Source organism: Heterodontus francisci, chromosome 41 (assembly GCF_036365525.1).
Source record: "Heterodontus francisci isolate sHetFra1 chromosome 41, sHetFra1.hap1, whole genome shotgun sequence".
In the NCBI taxonomy this organism is placed as follows: domain Eukaryota; kingdom Metazoa; phylum Chordata; class Chondrichthyes; order Heterodontiformes; family Heterodontidae; genus Heterodontus; species Heterodontus francisci.
In genome coordinates, this window is record NC_090411.1 from 27,646,322 (window position 1) to 27,661,209 (window position 14,888).

Genomic DNA, 14,888 nt, shown 5'->3' on the forward strand with positions numbered 1-14,888 from the left:
CAGGAATAGTGCCGGAAGACTGGAGGATAGCAAATGTTGTCCCCTTGTTCAAGAAGGGGGAGTAGAGACAGCCCTGGTAATTATAGACCTGTGAGTCTTACTTCGGTTGTGGGTAAAATGTTGGAAAAGGTTATAAGAGACAGGATTTATAATCATCTTGAAAAGAATACGTTCATTAGCGATAGTCAGCACGGTTTTGTGAAGGGTAGGTCGTGCCTCACAAACCTTATTGAGTTTTTCGAGAAGGTGACCAAACAGGTGGATGAGGGTAAAGCAGTGGATGTGGTGTATATGGATTTCAGTAAGGCGTTTGATAAGGTTCCCCATGGTAGGCTATTGCAGAAAATACGGAAGTATGGGGTTGAAGGTGATTTAGAGCTTTGGATCAGAAATTGGCTAGCTGAAAGAAGACAGAGGGTGGTGGTTGACAGCAAATGTTCATCCTGGAGTTTAGTTACTAGTGGTGTACCGGAAGGATCTGTTTTGGGGCTACTGCTGTTTGTCATTTTTATAAATGACCTGGAAGAGGGTGTAGAAGGGTGGGTTAGTAAATTTGCGGATGACACTAAGGTCGGTGGAGTTGTGGATAGTGCCGAAGGATGTTGTAGGGTACAGAGGGACATAGATAGGCTGCAGAGCTGGGCTGAGAGATGGCAAATGGAGTTTAATGCGGAAAAGTGTGAGGCGATTCACTTTGGAAGGAGTAACAGGAATGCAGAGTACTGGGCTAATGGGAAGATTCTTGGTAGTGTAGATGAACAGAGAGATCTTGGTGTCCAGGTACATAAATCCCTGAAAGTTGCTACCCAGGTTAATAGGGCTGTTAAGAAGGTGTGTTAGCTTTTATTAGTAGGGGGATCGAGTTTCGGAGCCACGAGGTCATGCTGCAGCTGTACAAAACTCTGGTGAGGCCGCACCTGGAGTATTGCGTGCAGTTCTGGTCACCGCATTATAGGAAGGATGTGGAAGCTTTGGAAAGGGTGCAGAGGAGATTTACTAGGATGTTGCCTGGTATGGAGGGAAGGTCTTACGAGGAAAGGCTGAGGGACTTGAGGTTGTTTTCGTTGGAGAGAAGGAGGAGAGGTGACTTAATAGAGACATATAAGATAATCAGAGGGTTAGATAGGGTAGATAGTGAGTCTTTTTCCTCGGATGGTGATGGCAAACACGAGGGGACATAGCTTTAAGTTGAGGGGTGATAGATATAGGACAGATGTCAGAGGTAGTTTCTTTACTCAGAGAGTAGTAGGGGCGTGGAACGCCCTGCCTGCAACAGTAGTAGACTCGCCAACTTTAAGGGCATTTAAGTGGCCATTGGATAGACATATGGATGAAAATGGAATAGTGTAGGTCAGATGGTTTCACAGGTCGGCGCAACATCGAGGGCCGAAGGGCCTGTACTGCGCTGTAATGTTCTAATAAAAAATTCTAATCTAATCTAAGTGATTGAAGTAAAAGAGACTCGAAGGATATGGTAACACAACAGGCACATGGGGATAGGACGACTGATCATGAGGACAATAAATACCAACATGGATTGGTTGGGCCGAACAGCCTGTTTCTGAGTTGTAATTCTATGTAGGCTGTGTTTGCTGACAACGCAGCCACTAGGTGGTGCAGTACTGCACATGCACTGAAATGTCATTGTCTGTGACGTCTCAGGCAGCTGCCAGTAGTAAAGATAGCGCTGCTCAATTTATCACAAAAACAAATGAAACTCAAATCCCCAATGACTGCGAACGCCGCATCCTACCCACAACAATACCTCACACCTGCGCTTCTCTTCGCCGCTGCCTCCCATGCCCGGCTGCTCGCCGCTCGCTCCCTGTCTTGCCGCTTCTCCCCCACTCGCCTCGCCACTTCCTCCCCTCTGCTCAGCTCCCTGCTCCCTTCCGCTTCGCTCCCCGCTCCCACTCCCACTCCGGTCCCTGCTCCCTCCCGCTCCCCGCTCCCTCCCGCTTGCAGTCTCCCTCCCCTTCCTATCATGCCACTCTCTCTCCCCTGCTTCCTCCATGTGGGGAAGAGTGACAGCGATCATGGGAGGGAGCAGGAAGGAGAGGCAGAGCAGAGGTGGGGAGAAGTGGCGAGGCTGGAAGCGAGTGGCCGACAGGTCAGGGAGGTTGGGGGGGGGGGCGTGGGGGGGGTGCAGTAAAGCGGGGAGCAAGCAACTGAGGGGGGAAAAGTGGCAAGACTGGAAGCAAGCGGCAAGGATGACGTTTTCACGTGCACGCGCAAATTAGTCCTGGCAAGGCGGGTGCTGAATTGGACCATACTGACGGCAAAGGTCCGTTCTGCGCACGTGCGAAGCTGGGAGTGCTTTGATGACGTCGGCGCAGGGCTACATTGTCAGGAGTCACTTTGTTCTATGTAAGGTGAACCTGGAGCTCAGACAGAGGTGACAAATCTTCTCGATCTCGAAACTGCTAGATAAACAAACCAGTCCTGAGTGAGATAGATTGAAACCTTTCACTACAGCTCACTCGACTACATTCAATCACCTGAATCCATTTGTTCTAATATTGATACACTAGTGAATAGTTGATTTGTTTACCTAACTGGTTAATTGGTTAAATGGTCAACTAGTTAGTTAAATGTTTGGTCCATTTGATCGACTGGCTGACTCACCTATTCCTGATGTTATCAACAGAAAACCTATAAACAGAAGCACATGGCTGAAGTAGAGAGTCGGACCTTGCAACAGAAGTCATTAGTTTTTGAGGTACGTGACTAGATCTGTATGCATTAGGGCTGTAAAGATCTGGTGACTAGTAAATAGTTATTCAATTCATCACAAGTACAAAGTGGAAGAAAGAAAACTGGCTACCTGTTTGTTACACTCTGCCCATTTTTTGATTCTTTTCTGCTGAGCTCCTGTTGGACGTCCCCAAACACGTCACAGCCAAAGAAGTACTTTTTGAAGTTGAATCACTTTGCAGCGAAGGAAACTCAACAACCAACTTGCACACAAGATCCCACGTTTACTGAATTGTAAAACACAGGCTGTGTTATATTTTCATGTGACTTCCTGTCTGAAGATCTGTTTGGCTTCCTAGAAAGGCTTTGCACTTGAAGTAAATCGTGTAGATTTTATTTTTAACTTAAAGTATACTAATTACTTTTTTCTAAATGACTGTATTCTCAGCAACATGATAAATGACCAGCCAATGTTCTTTTTTAGGTGTTAGTTGTGGGATAAATATTGGCTAGGTCACTAGGGAGAACTCCCCTGCTCTTTTTGAGGGGGAAAAAAAAACAGAATAGTGCTGTGGAATATTTAGTGTTCACCCAAGGGGGCAAACAGGACCTCAGTTTAAACGTCTCATCTGAAAGACGGCAGCTCCGACAGTGCAGCACTCCCTCAGTACTTGCATGGGAGTGTCAGCCTAGATTTTGCACTTAATTCCCTAGAATGGGACTTAAACCACTGACCTATTGCCTCAGCAGCCCAAGTGCCACCCGCTGAGCTACGGCTGATAGTGAAAATTGGAACGAGTGTAAAACAGGACAATTCATTGTTGCTCAAGATGAATTTATGCCTTGGCCTGTCACAGGTAGAATACCAGGATGTGTATGACCTTCTCTACACCACAAGCAGAAGCTACCCCAGGGGCCTTTGTGCCACATAGTGGGCTGGATTTTATGCAGGAGGTGGGGCTCCCGGCGTTGGGCCGAAAAGGCAGGGTGAGCCCTGCCTCTGCATTTTTTCTGACCCTCGGAGCAATCCTCTGGTCTTTTGGAGTGAACGTTTAAGGAAGCGAATCCTTAATAGGGACAGGGATCCTGCCCCTAAGAGCTGCCGGCCAATGAAAGGGAAGCAGTGACTATTGCCAGTACTGCAGAGGCCTCAGACCCAGGCCCAGCATTGGAGCCCCGGATTCTGAGGTCTGTGAGGCGGGGTCACTGGAGCCGGTCGGAAGGCCCCGGCAAGGGGGGGGTTGGGGGATCGGTCCGGGGAGGGGGTCCCGGGCAGTACAGTGGTTCCTGGTGGGGTCTTCTGTGGGCCATGAATTGCCCACGGAGGGTCCCCCCCGCCTGAGTCCACAGGGAGGGCACCTCGTTTTCCAAGGCGTTCTCCCCAAAACAGCAGAGGCTCCCCACCCGCTGGTAAGATCCCAGCGGTGGCAGGAAGAGGCCCTTAATTGGCCGTCAACAGGCCACCTAAGGGCCTCAATTGGCCTCTGGGCGGGAAGGCCGACGTCGGCCTGTCCCGACCCCAGGAAGATCACGTCCGGCAATCCCGGCCTTGGGTTCTGTGACAGCTGCTGCTGCTCCAATGCACCACAGCCACGGACTAAGCCAGTCTCTCTCAGGTTCGTACTGAGTGCGTCAGCTCCCACTGGAGTGACAATTGGAAAGCTACAATGAGAGGAAATATATCGGCCATAGTTCTTACATCTGATGGCCATCCTGGAAAACATAGATTCTGGAATGAAAACAGAATTGAGCTCGGGCAAGGTGCCCTGCAACACTCGCTAAGAACATGACCATTTAGGTGAGGTAGGAGAGGCCTACTAATGCTCTGTGAATATTACAGACAGTAACATAGCCATTTCTTTGTCCCAGGAGAAACTGAAGAGTTTGTGCCAGAAGGTTAAGAAGGAGAACTTGCAGTGGCGTGACAACTTGACGAAAGAATCGGAGGATCGGATCGCTGGCACTTCCGGGAGGAACGCTGGAAGTTCACTTGGCTTAGGCAACCTGCAGTTGCAGATGTTGGAACAGATTGCATGTTCAATGAGTGACTTGAGAAAGGTGCTTGCGTTGCAGTTAAACGAAATAAAGGAAAAGAATAACTTGCCCAGCACCTCATCTAATTTCGGGGAGAAAGAGCCAAACATCGCACCGATTATGCTGGAGAGTGTGAGGTAGGTCTGTGTTGGAGGGTCTGCGAGGGAGGCCTGGGCTTGGAGTGCGAGGGAGGCCTGTGTCGGCGGGTCTGCGAGGGAGGCCTGGGCTTGGAGTGCGAGGGAGGCCTGTGTCGGAGGGTCAGTGAGGGAGGCCTGGGCTTGGAGTGCGAGGGAGGCCTGTGTCGGAGGGTCTGCGAGGGAGGCCTGGGCTTGGAGTGCGAGAGAGGCCTGTGTTGGGGAATTATCAGGGGAGCCTTTGTGAGGGAGGCCTGTCAATGCAGCGCAAAGTTTGAAATTTATCTTTAAAAATGTTGTTTCTTGAAATTGCGGTCCATTTTAACAGTGACCCTGGCATCATTGCGGTGTCTTCTGCTGCCCAAATGTCTGACATCTCTGTTGATTAACTGCAGCATATTTGAAATCTCCAGGCTTTGCCTGGTTGCTGTCTGAAAGATGCCATTAAACTAGAGCAAGGCCAAATTATGAGGGAAGTGAGGAAGCAGTTCAAAGGCAGACCCATCTGGAACTCTTTAGCCATCTGGTACTCTCTTCCCTCCAAAAGTCTGTGGATGCTGTGGGGGGTTTCAATTGGAGAATTCAAGTCTGAGATCGACAGATCTTTCCTTATGTCAGAGTATCAAGTGATGCAGAGCAAAGGCTTGGCAATGGAGTTGAGTGACAAACCAGCCATGATCTCATTTCAATGCTGGAGCAAATTCGAGGGGCTGAATGGCATCTTCCTCTTCCGATGAAAAGACTGTCTGCAATCAAAAGATAGTTCTAGATGTGGCGAAGGGTGAATTCAAGATGGGACTAGAATAGTTAGGTGCTTGATGGCCGGCACAGACACGATGGGCCGAAGGGCCTGTTTCTGTGCTGTATAACTCTATGACTCTAAGATGGCTCGGAGAACAATGGAATTGCTGTATCTGAGATTGTACTGCTGCTGGGGCAGCCCTTACCCTGAGCTTTCCTTCGGGATAACAATCCGTGCCTCCGTGTTTATGCGCAGGGAGAGCCTGGATAATGTCGTTGACAAGTATCAAAGCAAAACTGCCCACCAGCGAGACAAGTTGAAGATGCTGAACCAGTTCGATGGCAAATTCGAAGCCTTTAATGAGCAGTGGGAACATGCACAAAGGGAGCATCAACGAACTACACAGATGCTTCAGGACCTGAAATTAGAGATAGACAGTATTGCTAATACGTGAGTTCCTTTTTTGGTTTGTCTTTTCTCCCACTCTCACCTCGTGTGCTGAATGTGGTCTCGTGTTGACTTATTCTGGGTTTCTAGTTCCCCGTTCCCACAGACTCTAGTTGATGTCTTTCCTTCTAGTAGATCAGTGCCCAGTTGACATGAACAATACATAGACAGTCATTGACATGTTTGCAGCGTATTTGACTGTCAGGACACCGTACTGCCCCCTGATCCGAAGGAACATTGGGAACAGAGGGAGGCCATTCAGCCCCTTCAGTTTGTTCCGCCTTTCAGTTAGATCATAGCTGATCTGTCCCTCATCTCCATTTACCTGTCTTTGCTCCACATTCCTAGCTTCCCTTACCAAACAAAAAAATCGATCGACCTCAGTCCTGAAAGCTGTTGGTCACCTGCCCTAATATTTTCTTGTGTGGCTCAGTGTTAAATTTTGTCTGATCCCTCCTGTGAAGTACCTTGAGGTGCTATATGAATGCAGATTGTTGTTGAAGTGAGGTTCCGAATTTTTTCATTATTTGATGTCATATTTGACCCCACATTCTGACTCACACCCGCACCATCACCGAGGCTACCTATTTCCACCTCTGTAGCATCACCTGACTCCACCCCTGCCTTTGTTACCTCTAGACCTGACTATTCCAACACACTCCTGGCTGGCCTGTCACATTCTACTCTCCGTAAACTTGAGGTCATCCAAAACTCTTCTCTCTGTGTCCTAGCTCGGACCAAGTCCCATTCACCCGTCGCTGACCTACATTGGCTCACAGTTAAACAACGCCTCAATTTTAACATTCTTGCCCTTGTTTTTAAATCCCTCCATATCCTCACTCCTCCCTATCTCTGTAACCTCCTCCAGCCCCACAACCCTCTGAGATAGCTGTATTCCTCCAATGCATCTTGCGCATCCCCGATTTTTCTTCACCCCAACACTGGGCGGGCGTGCCTTCAGCTGCCTGGGCCCTAAGCTTTGGAATTTGCTCCCTAAATCTCTCCGCCTCACTACCTCACTTTCCTCCTTTAAAACACTCCTTAAAACCGTCCTCTTTGACCAAGCTTTTGGTCATCTATCCTAATATCTCCTTACGTGGCTCGGTGTCAAATTTTGTATGATGATGCTCCTGTGAAGCACCTTGGGACATTTTATTACGTTAAAAGCCCTATATAAATAAAAGTTGTTATTTGTTTCTGTGCTATAAATTCTATTGAAATGACTGCAAACGCGGGTGTGTATCAAATAACATCAGTTCCCAAGTTACTGAGCTCGGTAGCTGACAGCGTTGCCTGGTGTAGTACTGAGTTCTCAAGACCAGGAAACCTCCAGCTTCGATCCTTGGCCTGTGCTTGTACTGATGGCAACCAAAACTGGCCTGGGGTTAGGGAGGGGTGGAGGGGGGAGAAAGAATTAAGCCAGGGTTTCCACTCCTATTCACTGACCTCTGGTGGAAAGTTCATAGTCTGGATGTTGGACGAGAAGAGATTCCATCTCAATTGTGATGCACTCCATGGTTAAATAGTCTGCTGACGCACAAATAATGACTGGCCGCTTGGCAAACTGTCAGTGAGTGGCCAACTGCACCCAAGCATATATCAGCACCTCAAGTAGAGCAAATGAGTGGATTTTACAGAAGTTCACGCTGTTCCTGTTTGTGATAACTCGCTGATAAAGCTCAGAATCATTTCCCTTTGATCTCTTCCTGACATTAGCTCACAGAGGATGTTTTCAGCTTTTGATCAAATCCAGGAGAATGTCCACAATCTGGGCCACATCAAGCCATTGGTCAAAAACATCCAGAAGCTTCTAGAGAAGAGAAAAAGCCAACAGAGTATTGACGAAGGATACTTAAGGTCAGTTGACCAGAATTATTTACAAATAAACACGGCCTCCTTAATAGTGCCCGAGCCTTTAACCAAAAGCTTCCTCCTGGAAAGGGCTGATACCAAACTACACTCCTTGGGAAAAATCCTATTACCGATAAGAAACCTAGCTTTAAGAGGTTTTGAATGACTGGGTGCAATAGGTTTTAAGGAGCATTTTAAAGGAGAGGAGTAAGGTTTGGGAGGCTGTGGTGTAGTGGTATTGTTGCTAAACTAATAATCCAGAGCACAGGCTAATGGTCTGGGGACATGGATTCAAATCCCACCATGGCAGATGGTGAAGTTGGAAAGCTGCAATGAGCGGAAATCTGGAATTAAAAACTAGCCTAATGGTGACCATGAAACCATTGTTGATTGTTGTAAAAACCCATCTGGTTCACTAATGTCTGTCAGGGAAGGGAAATCTGTTGTCCTTACCTGGTCAGGCCTACATGTGAGTCCAGACCCACAGCAATGTGGTTGACTCTTACCTGCTCTTTGAAGTGACCCAGCAAGTCCCTCAGTTGCATCAAACCAGCACATGACAGTCCACCGTCACCTTCTAGGATGGGCAATAATTGTTGGCCTTGCCAGCAACGCCCACGTCTGAGAATCAATTAAGAAAAAAATTAATCGGAGCCCGTTTTTCCTTGCTTTGTCGCAGGAAGTGGTCAACTCTTGCTGGGGTCCGGCTCCGCGGGTCACTGCAGTCTTCTTAACACCTGAGCCTGGAGAGTGTTGGCACACTCATGGCAGTACAGGTCCATTGCAGCTGAGCACATACCTGGTCTCATTTGAAGCACAAACAGCCACCTTTCCAGTAGGACTCACTACGCAATGAGCAGTGGCGGGAGTTTTAACCTACTGGGTCAAAGGGCAAGGTGGCCCATTGTTGAGCGCCACATATCTGTACACTGATTGGGATCTCAGTCCCCCCTCTCAGGGAGATATCTGTACACTGACTGGAATCCCAGTCCCCCTCTCAGGGAGATATCTGTACACTTAATGGGGTCTCAGACCCCTCTCAGGGAGATATCTGTACACTGACTGGGGTCTCAGTCCCCCTCTCAGGGAGATATCTGTACACTGACTGGGGTCTCAGTCCCCCTCTCAGGGAGATATCTGTACACTGACTGGGGTCTCAGCCCCCCTCTCACGGAGATATCTGTACACTGACTGGGGTCTCAGTCCCCCTCTCAGGGAGATATCTGTACACTGACTGGGGTCTCAGTCCCCCTCTCAGGGAGATATCTGTACACTGACTGGGGTCTCAGTCCCCCTCTCAGGGAGATATCTGTACACTGACTGGGGTCTCAGTCCCCCTCTCAGGGAGATATCTGTACACTGACTGGGGTCTCAGTCCCCCTCTCAGGGAGATATCTGTACACTGACTGGGGTCTCAGCCCCCCTCTCACGGAGATATCTGTACACTGACTGGGGTCTCAGTCCCCCTCTCAGGGAGATATCTGTACACTGACTGGGGTCTCAGTCCCCCTCTCAGGGAGATATCTGTACACTGACTGGGGTCTCAGCCCCCCTCTCACGGAGATATCTGTACACTGACTGGGGTCTCAGTCCCCCTCTCAGGGAGATATCTGTACACTGACTGGGGTCTCAGTCCCCCTCTCAGGGAGATATCTGTACACTGACTGGGGTCTCAGTCCCCCTCTCAGGGAGATATCTGTACACTGACTGGGGTCTCAGTCCCCCCTCTCAGGGAGATATCTGTACACTGATTGGGATCTCAGTCCCCCCTCTCAGGCAGATATCTGTACACTGACTGGGGTCTCAGTCCCCCTCTCAGGGAGATATCTGTACACTGACTGGAATCCCAGTCCCCCTCTCAGGGAGATATCTGTACACTGACTGGAATCCCAGTCCCCCTCTCAGGGAGATATCTGTATACTGACTGGGATCTCAGTCCCCCCTCTCAGGGAGATATCTAAACACTGACTGGGATCTCAGTCCCCCCTCTCAGGGAGATATCTGTACACTGATTGGGATCTCAGTCCCCCCTCTCAGGCAGATATCTGTACACTGACTGGGGTCTCAGTCCCCCTCTCAGGGAGATATCTGTACACTGACTGGAATCCCAGTCCCCCTCTCAGGGAGATATCTGTACACTGACTGGAATCCCAGTCCCCCTCTCAGGGAGATATCTGTACACTGATTGGGATCTCAGTCCCCCCTCTCAGGGAGATATCTGTACACTGACTGGGGTCTCAGTCCCCCTCTCAGGGAGATATCTGTACACTGACTGGGGTCTCAGTCCCCCTCTCAGGGAGATATCTAAACACTGACTGGGATCTCAGTCCCCTCTCGGGGAGATATCTGTACACTGACTGGGGTCTCAGCCCCCCTCTCACGGAGATATCTGTACACAGACTGGGATCTCAGTCCCCCCTCTCAGGGAGATATCTAAACACTGACTGGGATCTCAGTCCCCTCTCGGGGAGATATCTGTACACTGATTGGGATCTCAGTCCCCCCTCTCAGGCAGATATCTGTACACTGACTGGGGTCTCAGTCCCCCTCTCAGGGAGATATCTGTACACTGACTGGAATCCCAGTCCCCCTCTCAGGGAGATATCTGTACACTGACTGGAATCCCAGTCCCCCTCTCAGGGAGATATCTGTACACTGATTGGGATCTCAGTCCCCCCTCTCAGGGAGATATCTGTACACTGACTGGGGTCTCAGTCCCCCTCTCAGGGAGATATCTGTACACTGACTGGAATCCCAGTCCCCCTCTCAGGGAGATATCTGTACACTGACTGGGATCTCAGTCCCCCCTCTCAGGGAGATATCTAAACACTGACTGGGATCTCAGTCCCCCCTCTCAGGGAGATATCTGTACACTGATTGGGATCTCAGTCCCCCCTCTCAGGCAGATATCTGTACACTGACTGGGGTCTCAGTCCCCCTCTCAGGGAGATATCTGTACACTGACTGGAATCCCAGTCCCCCTCTCAGGGAGATATCTGTACACTGACTGGAATCCCAGTCCCCCTCTCAGGGAGATATCTGTACACTGATTGGGATCTCAGTCCCCCCTCTCAGGGAGATATCTGTACACTGACTGGGGTCTCAGTCCCCCTCTCAGGGAGATATCTGTACACTGACTGGAATCCCAGTCCCCCTCTCAGGGAGATATCTGTACACTGACTAGAATCCCAGTCCCCCTCTCAGGGAGATATCTGTACACTGACTGGGGTCTCAGACACCTCTCAGGGAGATATCTGTACACTGACTGGGGTCTCAGTCCCCCTCTCAGGCAGATATCTGTACACTGACTAGAATCCCAGTCCCCCTCTCAGGGAGATATCTGTACACTGACTGGGATTTTAGTCCTCCTCTCAGGGAGATATCTGTACACTGACTGGGGTCTCAGTCCCCCCTCTCAGGCAGATATCTGTACACTGACTGGGGTCTCAGTCCCCCTCTCAGGGAGATATCTGTACACTGACTGGGGTCTCAGTCCCCCCTCTCAGGGAGATATCTGTACACTGACTGGGGTCTCAGTCCCCCCTCTCAGGGAGATATCTGTACACTGATTGGGATCTCAGTACCCCCTCTCAGGCAGATATCTGTACACTGACTGGAATCCCATCCCCCTCTCAGGGAGATATCTGTACACTGACTGGAATCCCAGTCCCCCTCTCAGGGAGATATCTGTACACTGACTGGGATCTCAGTCCCCCCTCTCAGGGAGATATCTAAACACTGACTGGGATCTCAGTCCCCCCTCTCAGGGAGATATCTGTACACTGATTGGGATCTCAGTCCCCCCTCTCAGGCAGATATCTGTACACTGACTGGGGTCTCAGTCCCCCTCTCAGGGAGATATCTGTACACTGACTGGAATCCCAGTCCCCCTCTCAGGGAGATATCTGTACACTGACTGGAATCCCAGTCCCCCTCTCAGGGAGATATCTGTACACTGATTGGGATCTCAGTCCCCCCTCTCAGGGAGATATCTGTACACTGACTGGGGTCTCAGTCCCCCTCTCAGGGAGATATCTGTACACTGACTGGGGTCTCAGTCCCCCTCTCAGGGAGATATCTAAACACTGACTGGGATCTCAGTCCCCTCTCGGGGAGATATCTGTACACTGACTGGGGTCTCAGCCCCCCTCTCACGGAGATATCTGTACACTGACTGGGATCTCAGTCCCCCCTCTCAGGGAGATATCTAAACACTGACTGGGATCTCAGTCCCCTCTCGGGGAGATATCTGTACACTGATTGGGATCTCAGTCCCCCCTCTCAGGCAGATATCTGTACACTGACTGGGGTCTCAGTCCCCCTCTCAGGGAGATATCTGTACACTGACTGGAATCCCAGTCCCCCTCTCAGGGAGATATCTGTACACTGACTGGAATCCCAGTCCCCCTCTCAGGGAGATATCTGTACACTGATTGGGATCTCAGTCCCCCCTCTCAGGGAGATATCTGTACACTGACTGGGGTCTCAGTCCCCCTCTCAGGGAGATATCTGTACACTGACTGGAATCCCAGTCCCCCTCTCAGGGAGATATCTGTACACTGACTGGGATCTCAGTCCCCCCTCTCAGGGAGATATCTAAACACTGACTGGGATCTCAGTCCCCCCTCTCAGGGAGATATCTGTACACTGATTGGGATCTCAGTCCCCCCTCTCAGGCAGATATCTGTACACTGACTGGGGTCTCAGTCCCCCTCTCAGGGAGATATCTGTACACTGACTGGAATCCCAGTCCCCCTCTCAGGGAGATATCTGTACACTGACTGGAATCCCAGTCCCCCTCTCAGGGAGATATCTGTACACTGATTGGGATCTCAGTCCCCCCTCTCAGGGAGATATCTGTACACTGACTGGGGTCTCAGTCCCCCTCTCAGGGAGATATCTGTACACTGACTGGAATCCCAGTCCCCCTCTCAGGGAGATATCTGTACACTGACTAGAATCCCAGTCCCCCTCTCAGGGAGATATCTGTACACTGACTGGGGTCTCAGACACCTCTCAGGGAGATATCTGTACACTGACTGGGGTCTCAGTCCCCCTCTCAGGCAGATATCTGTACACTGACTAGAATCCCAGTCCCCCTCTCAGGGAGATATCTGTACACTGACTGGGATTTTAGTCCTCCTCTCAGGGAGATATCTGTACACTGACTGGGGTCTCAGTCCCCCTCTCAGGGAGATATCTAAACACTGACTGGGATCTCAGTCCCCTCTCGGGGAGATATCTGTACACTGACTGGGGTCTCAGCCCCCCCTCTCAGGGAGATATCTAAACACTGACTGGGATCTCAGTCCCCCCTCTCAGGGAGATATCTGTACACTGATTGGGATCTCAGTCCCCCCTCTCAGGCAGATATCTGTACACTGACTGGGGTCTCAGTCCCCCTCTCAGGGAGATATCTGTACACTGACTGGAATCCCAGTCCCCCTCTCAGGGAGATATCTGTACACTGACTGGAATCCCAGTCCCCCTCTCAGGGAGATATCTGTACACTGATTGGGATCTCAGTCCCCCCTCTCAGGGAGATATCTGTACACTGACTGGGGTCTCAGTCCCCCTCTCAGGGAGATATCTGTACACTGACTGGAATCCCAGTCCCCCTCTCAGGGAGATATCTGTACACTGACTAGAATCCCAGTCCCCCTCTCAGGGAGATATCTGTACACTGACTGGGGTCTCAGACACCTCTCAGGGAGATATCTGTACACTGACTGGGGTCTCAGTCCCCCTCTCAGGCAGATATCTGTACACTGACTAGAATCCCAGTCCCCCTCTCAGGGAGATATCTGTACACTGACTGGGATTTTAGTCCTCCTCTCAGGGAGATATCTGTACACTGACTGGGGTCTCAGTCCCCCCTCTCAGGCAGATATCTGTACACTGACTGGGGTCTCAGTCCCCCTCTCAGGGAGATATCTGTACACTGACTGGGGTCTCAGTCCCCCCTCTCAGGGAGATATCTGTACACTGACTGGGGTCTCAGTCCCCCCTCTCAGGGAGATATCTGTACACTGATTGGGATCTCAGTCCCCCCTCTCAGGCAGATATCTGTACACTGACTGGGGTCTCAGTCCCCCTCTCAGGGAGATATCTGTACACTGACTGGAATCCCAGTCCCCCTCTCAGGGAGATATCTGTACACTGACTGGAATCCCAGTCCCCCTCTCAGGGAGATATCTGTACACTGACTGGGATCTCAGTCCCCCCTCTCAGGGAGATATCTAAACACTGACTGGGATCTCAGTCCCCCCTCTCAGGGAGATATCTGTACACTGATTGGGATCTCAGTCCCCCCTCTCAGGCAGATATCTGTACACTGACTGGGGTCTCAGTCCCCCTCTCAGGGAGATATCTGTACACTGACTGGAATCCCAGTCCCCCTCTCAGGGAGATATCTGTACACTGACTGGAATCCCAGTCCCCCTCTCAGGGAGATATCTGTACACTGATTGGGATCTCAGTCCCCCCTCTCAGGGAGATATCTGTACACTGACTGGGGTCTCAGTCCCCCTCTCAGGGAGATATCTGTACACTGACTGGGGTCTCAGTCCCCCTCTCAGGGAGATATCTAAACACTGACTGGGATCTCAGTCCCCTCTCGGGGAGATATCTGTACACTGACTGGGGTCTCAGCCCCCCTCTCACGGAGATATCTGTACACTGACTGGGATCTCAGTCCCCCCTCTCAGGGAGATATCTAAACACTGACTGGGATCTCAGTCCCCTCTCGGGGAGATATCTGTACACTGATTGGGATCTCAGTCCCCCCTCTCAGGCAGATATCTGTACACTGACTGGGGTCTCAGTCCCCCTCTCAGGGAGATATCTGTACACTGACTGGAATCCCAGTCCCCCTCTCAGGGAGATATCTGTACACTGACTGGAATCCCAGTCCCCCTCTCAGGGAGATATCTGTCCACTGATTGGGATCTCAGTCCCCCCTCTCAGGGAGATATCTGTACACTGAC

At 50.6% G+C, this 14,888-nt stretch overlaps 1 protein-coding gene across 3 annotated transcripts in view; it reads left to right on the plus strand.

Moving 5' to 3' along the window:
• Positions 1-14,888, plus strand: part of LOC137353660 (testis-specific serine kinase substrate-like) — a 30,210-nt gene that overhangs the window by 11,245 nt on the left and 4,077 nt on the right. For all 3 annotated transcript variants that reach the window (XM_068020014.1, XM_068020015.1, XM_068020016.1), the window contains 4 exons: positions 2,648-2,719; positions 4,564-4,865; positions 5,860-6,054; positions 7,768-7,908. In XM_068020014.1, the coding sequence (XP_067876115.1) occupies positions 2,648-2,719; positions 4,564-4,865; positions 5,860-6,054; positions 7,768-7,908 (710 nt within the window). The remainder of the gene's footprint in view (positions 1-2,647; positions 2,720-4,563; positions 4,866-5,859; positions 6,055-7,767; positions 7,909-14,888) is intronic.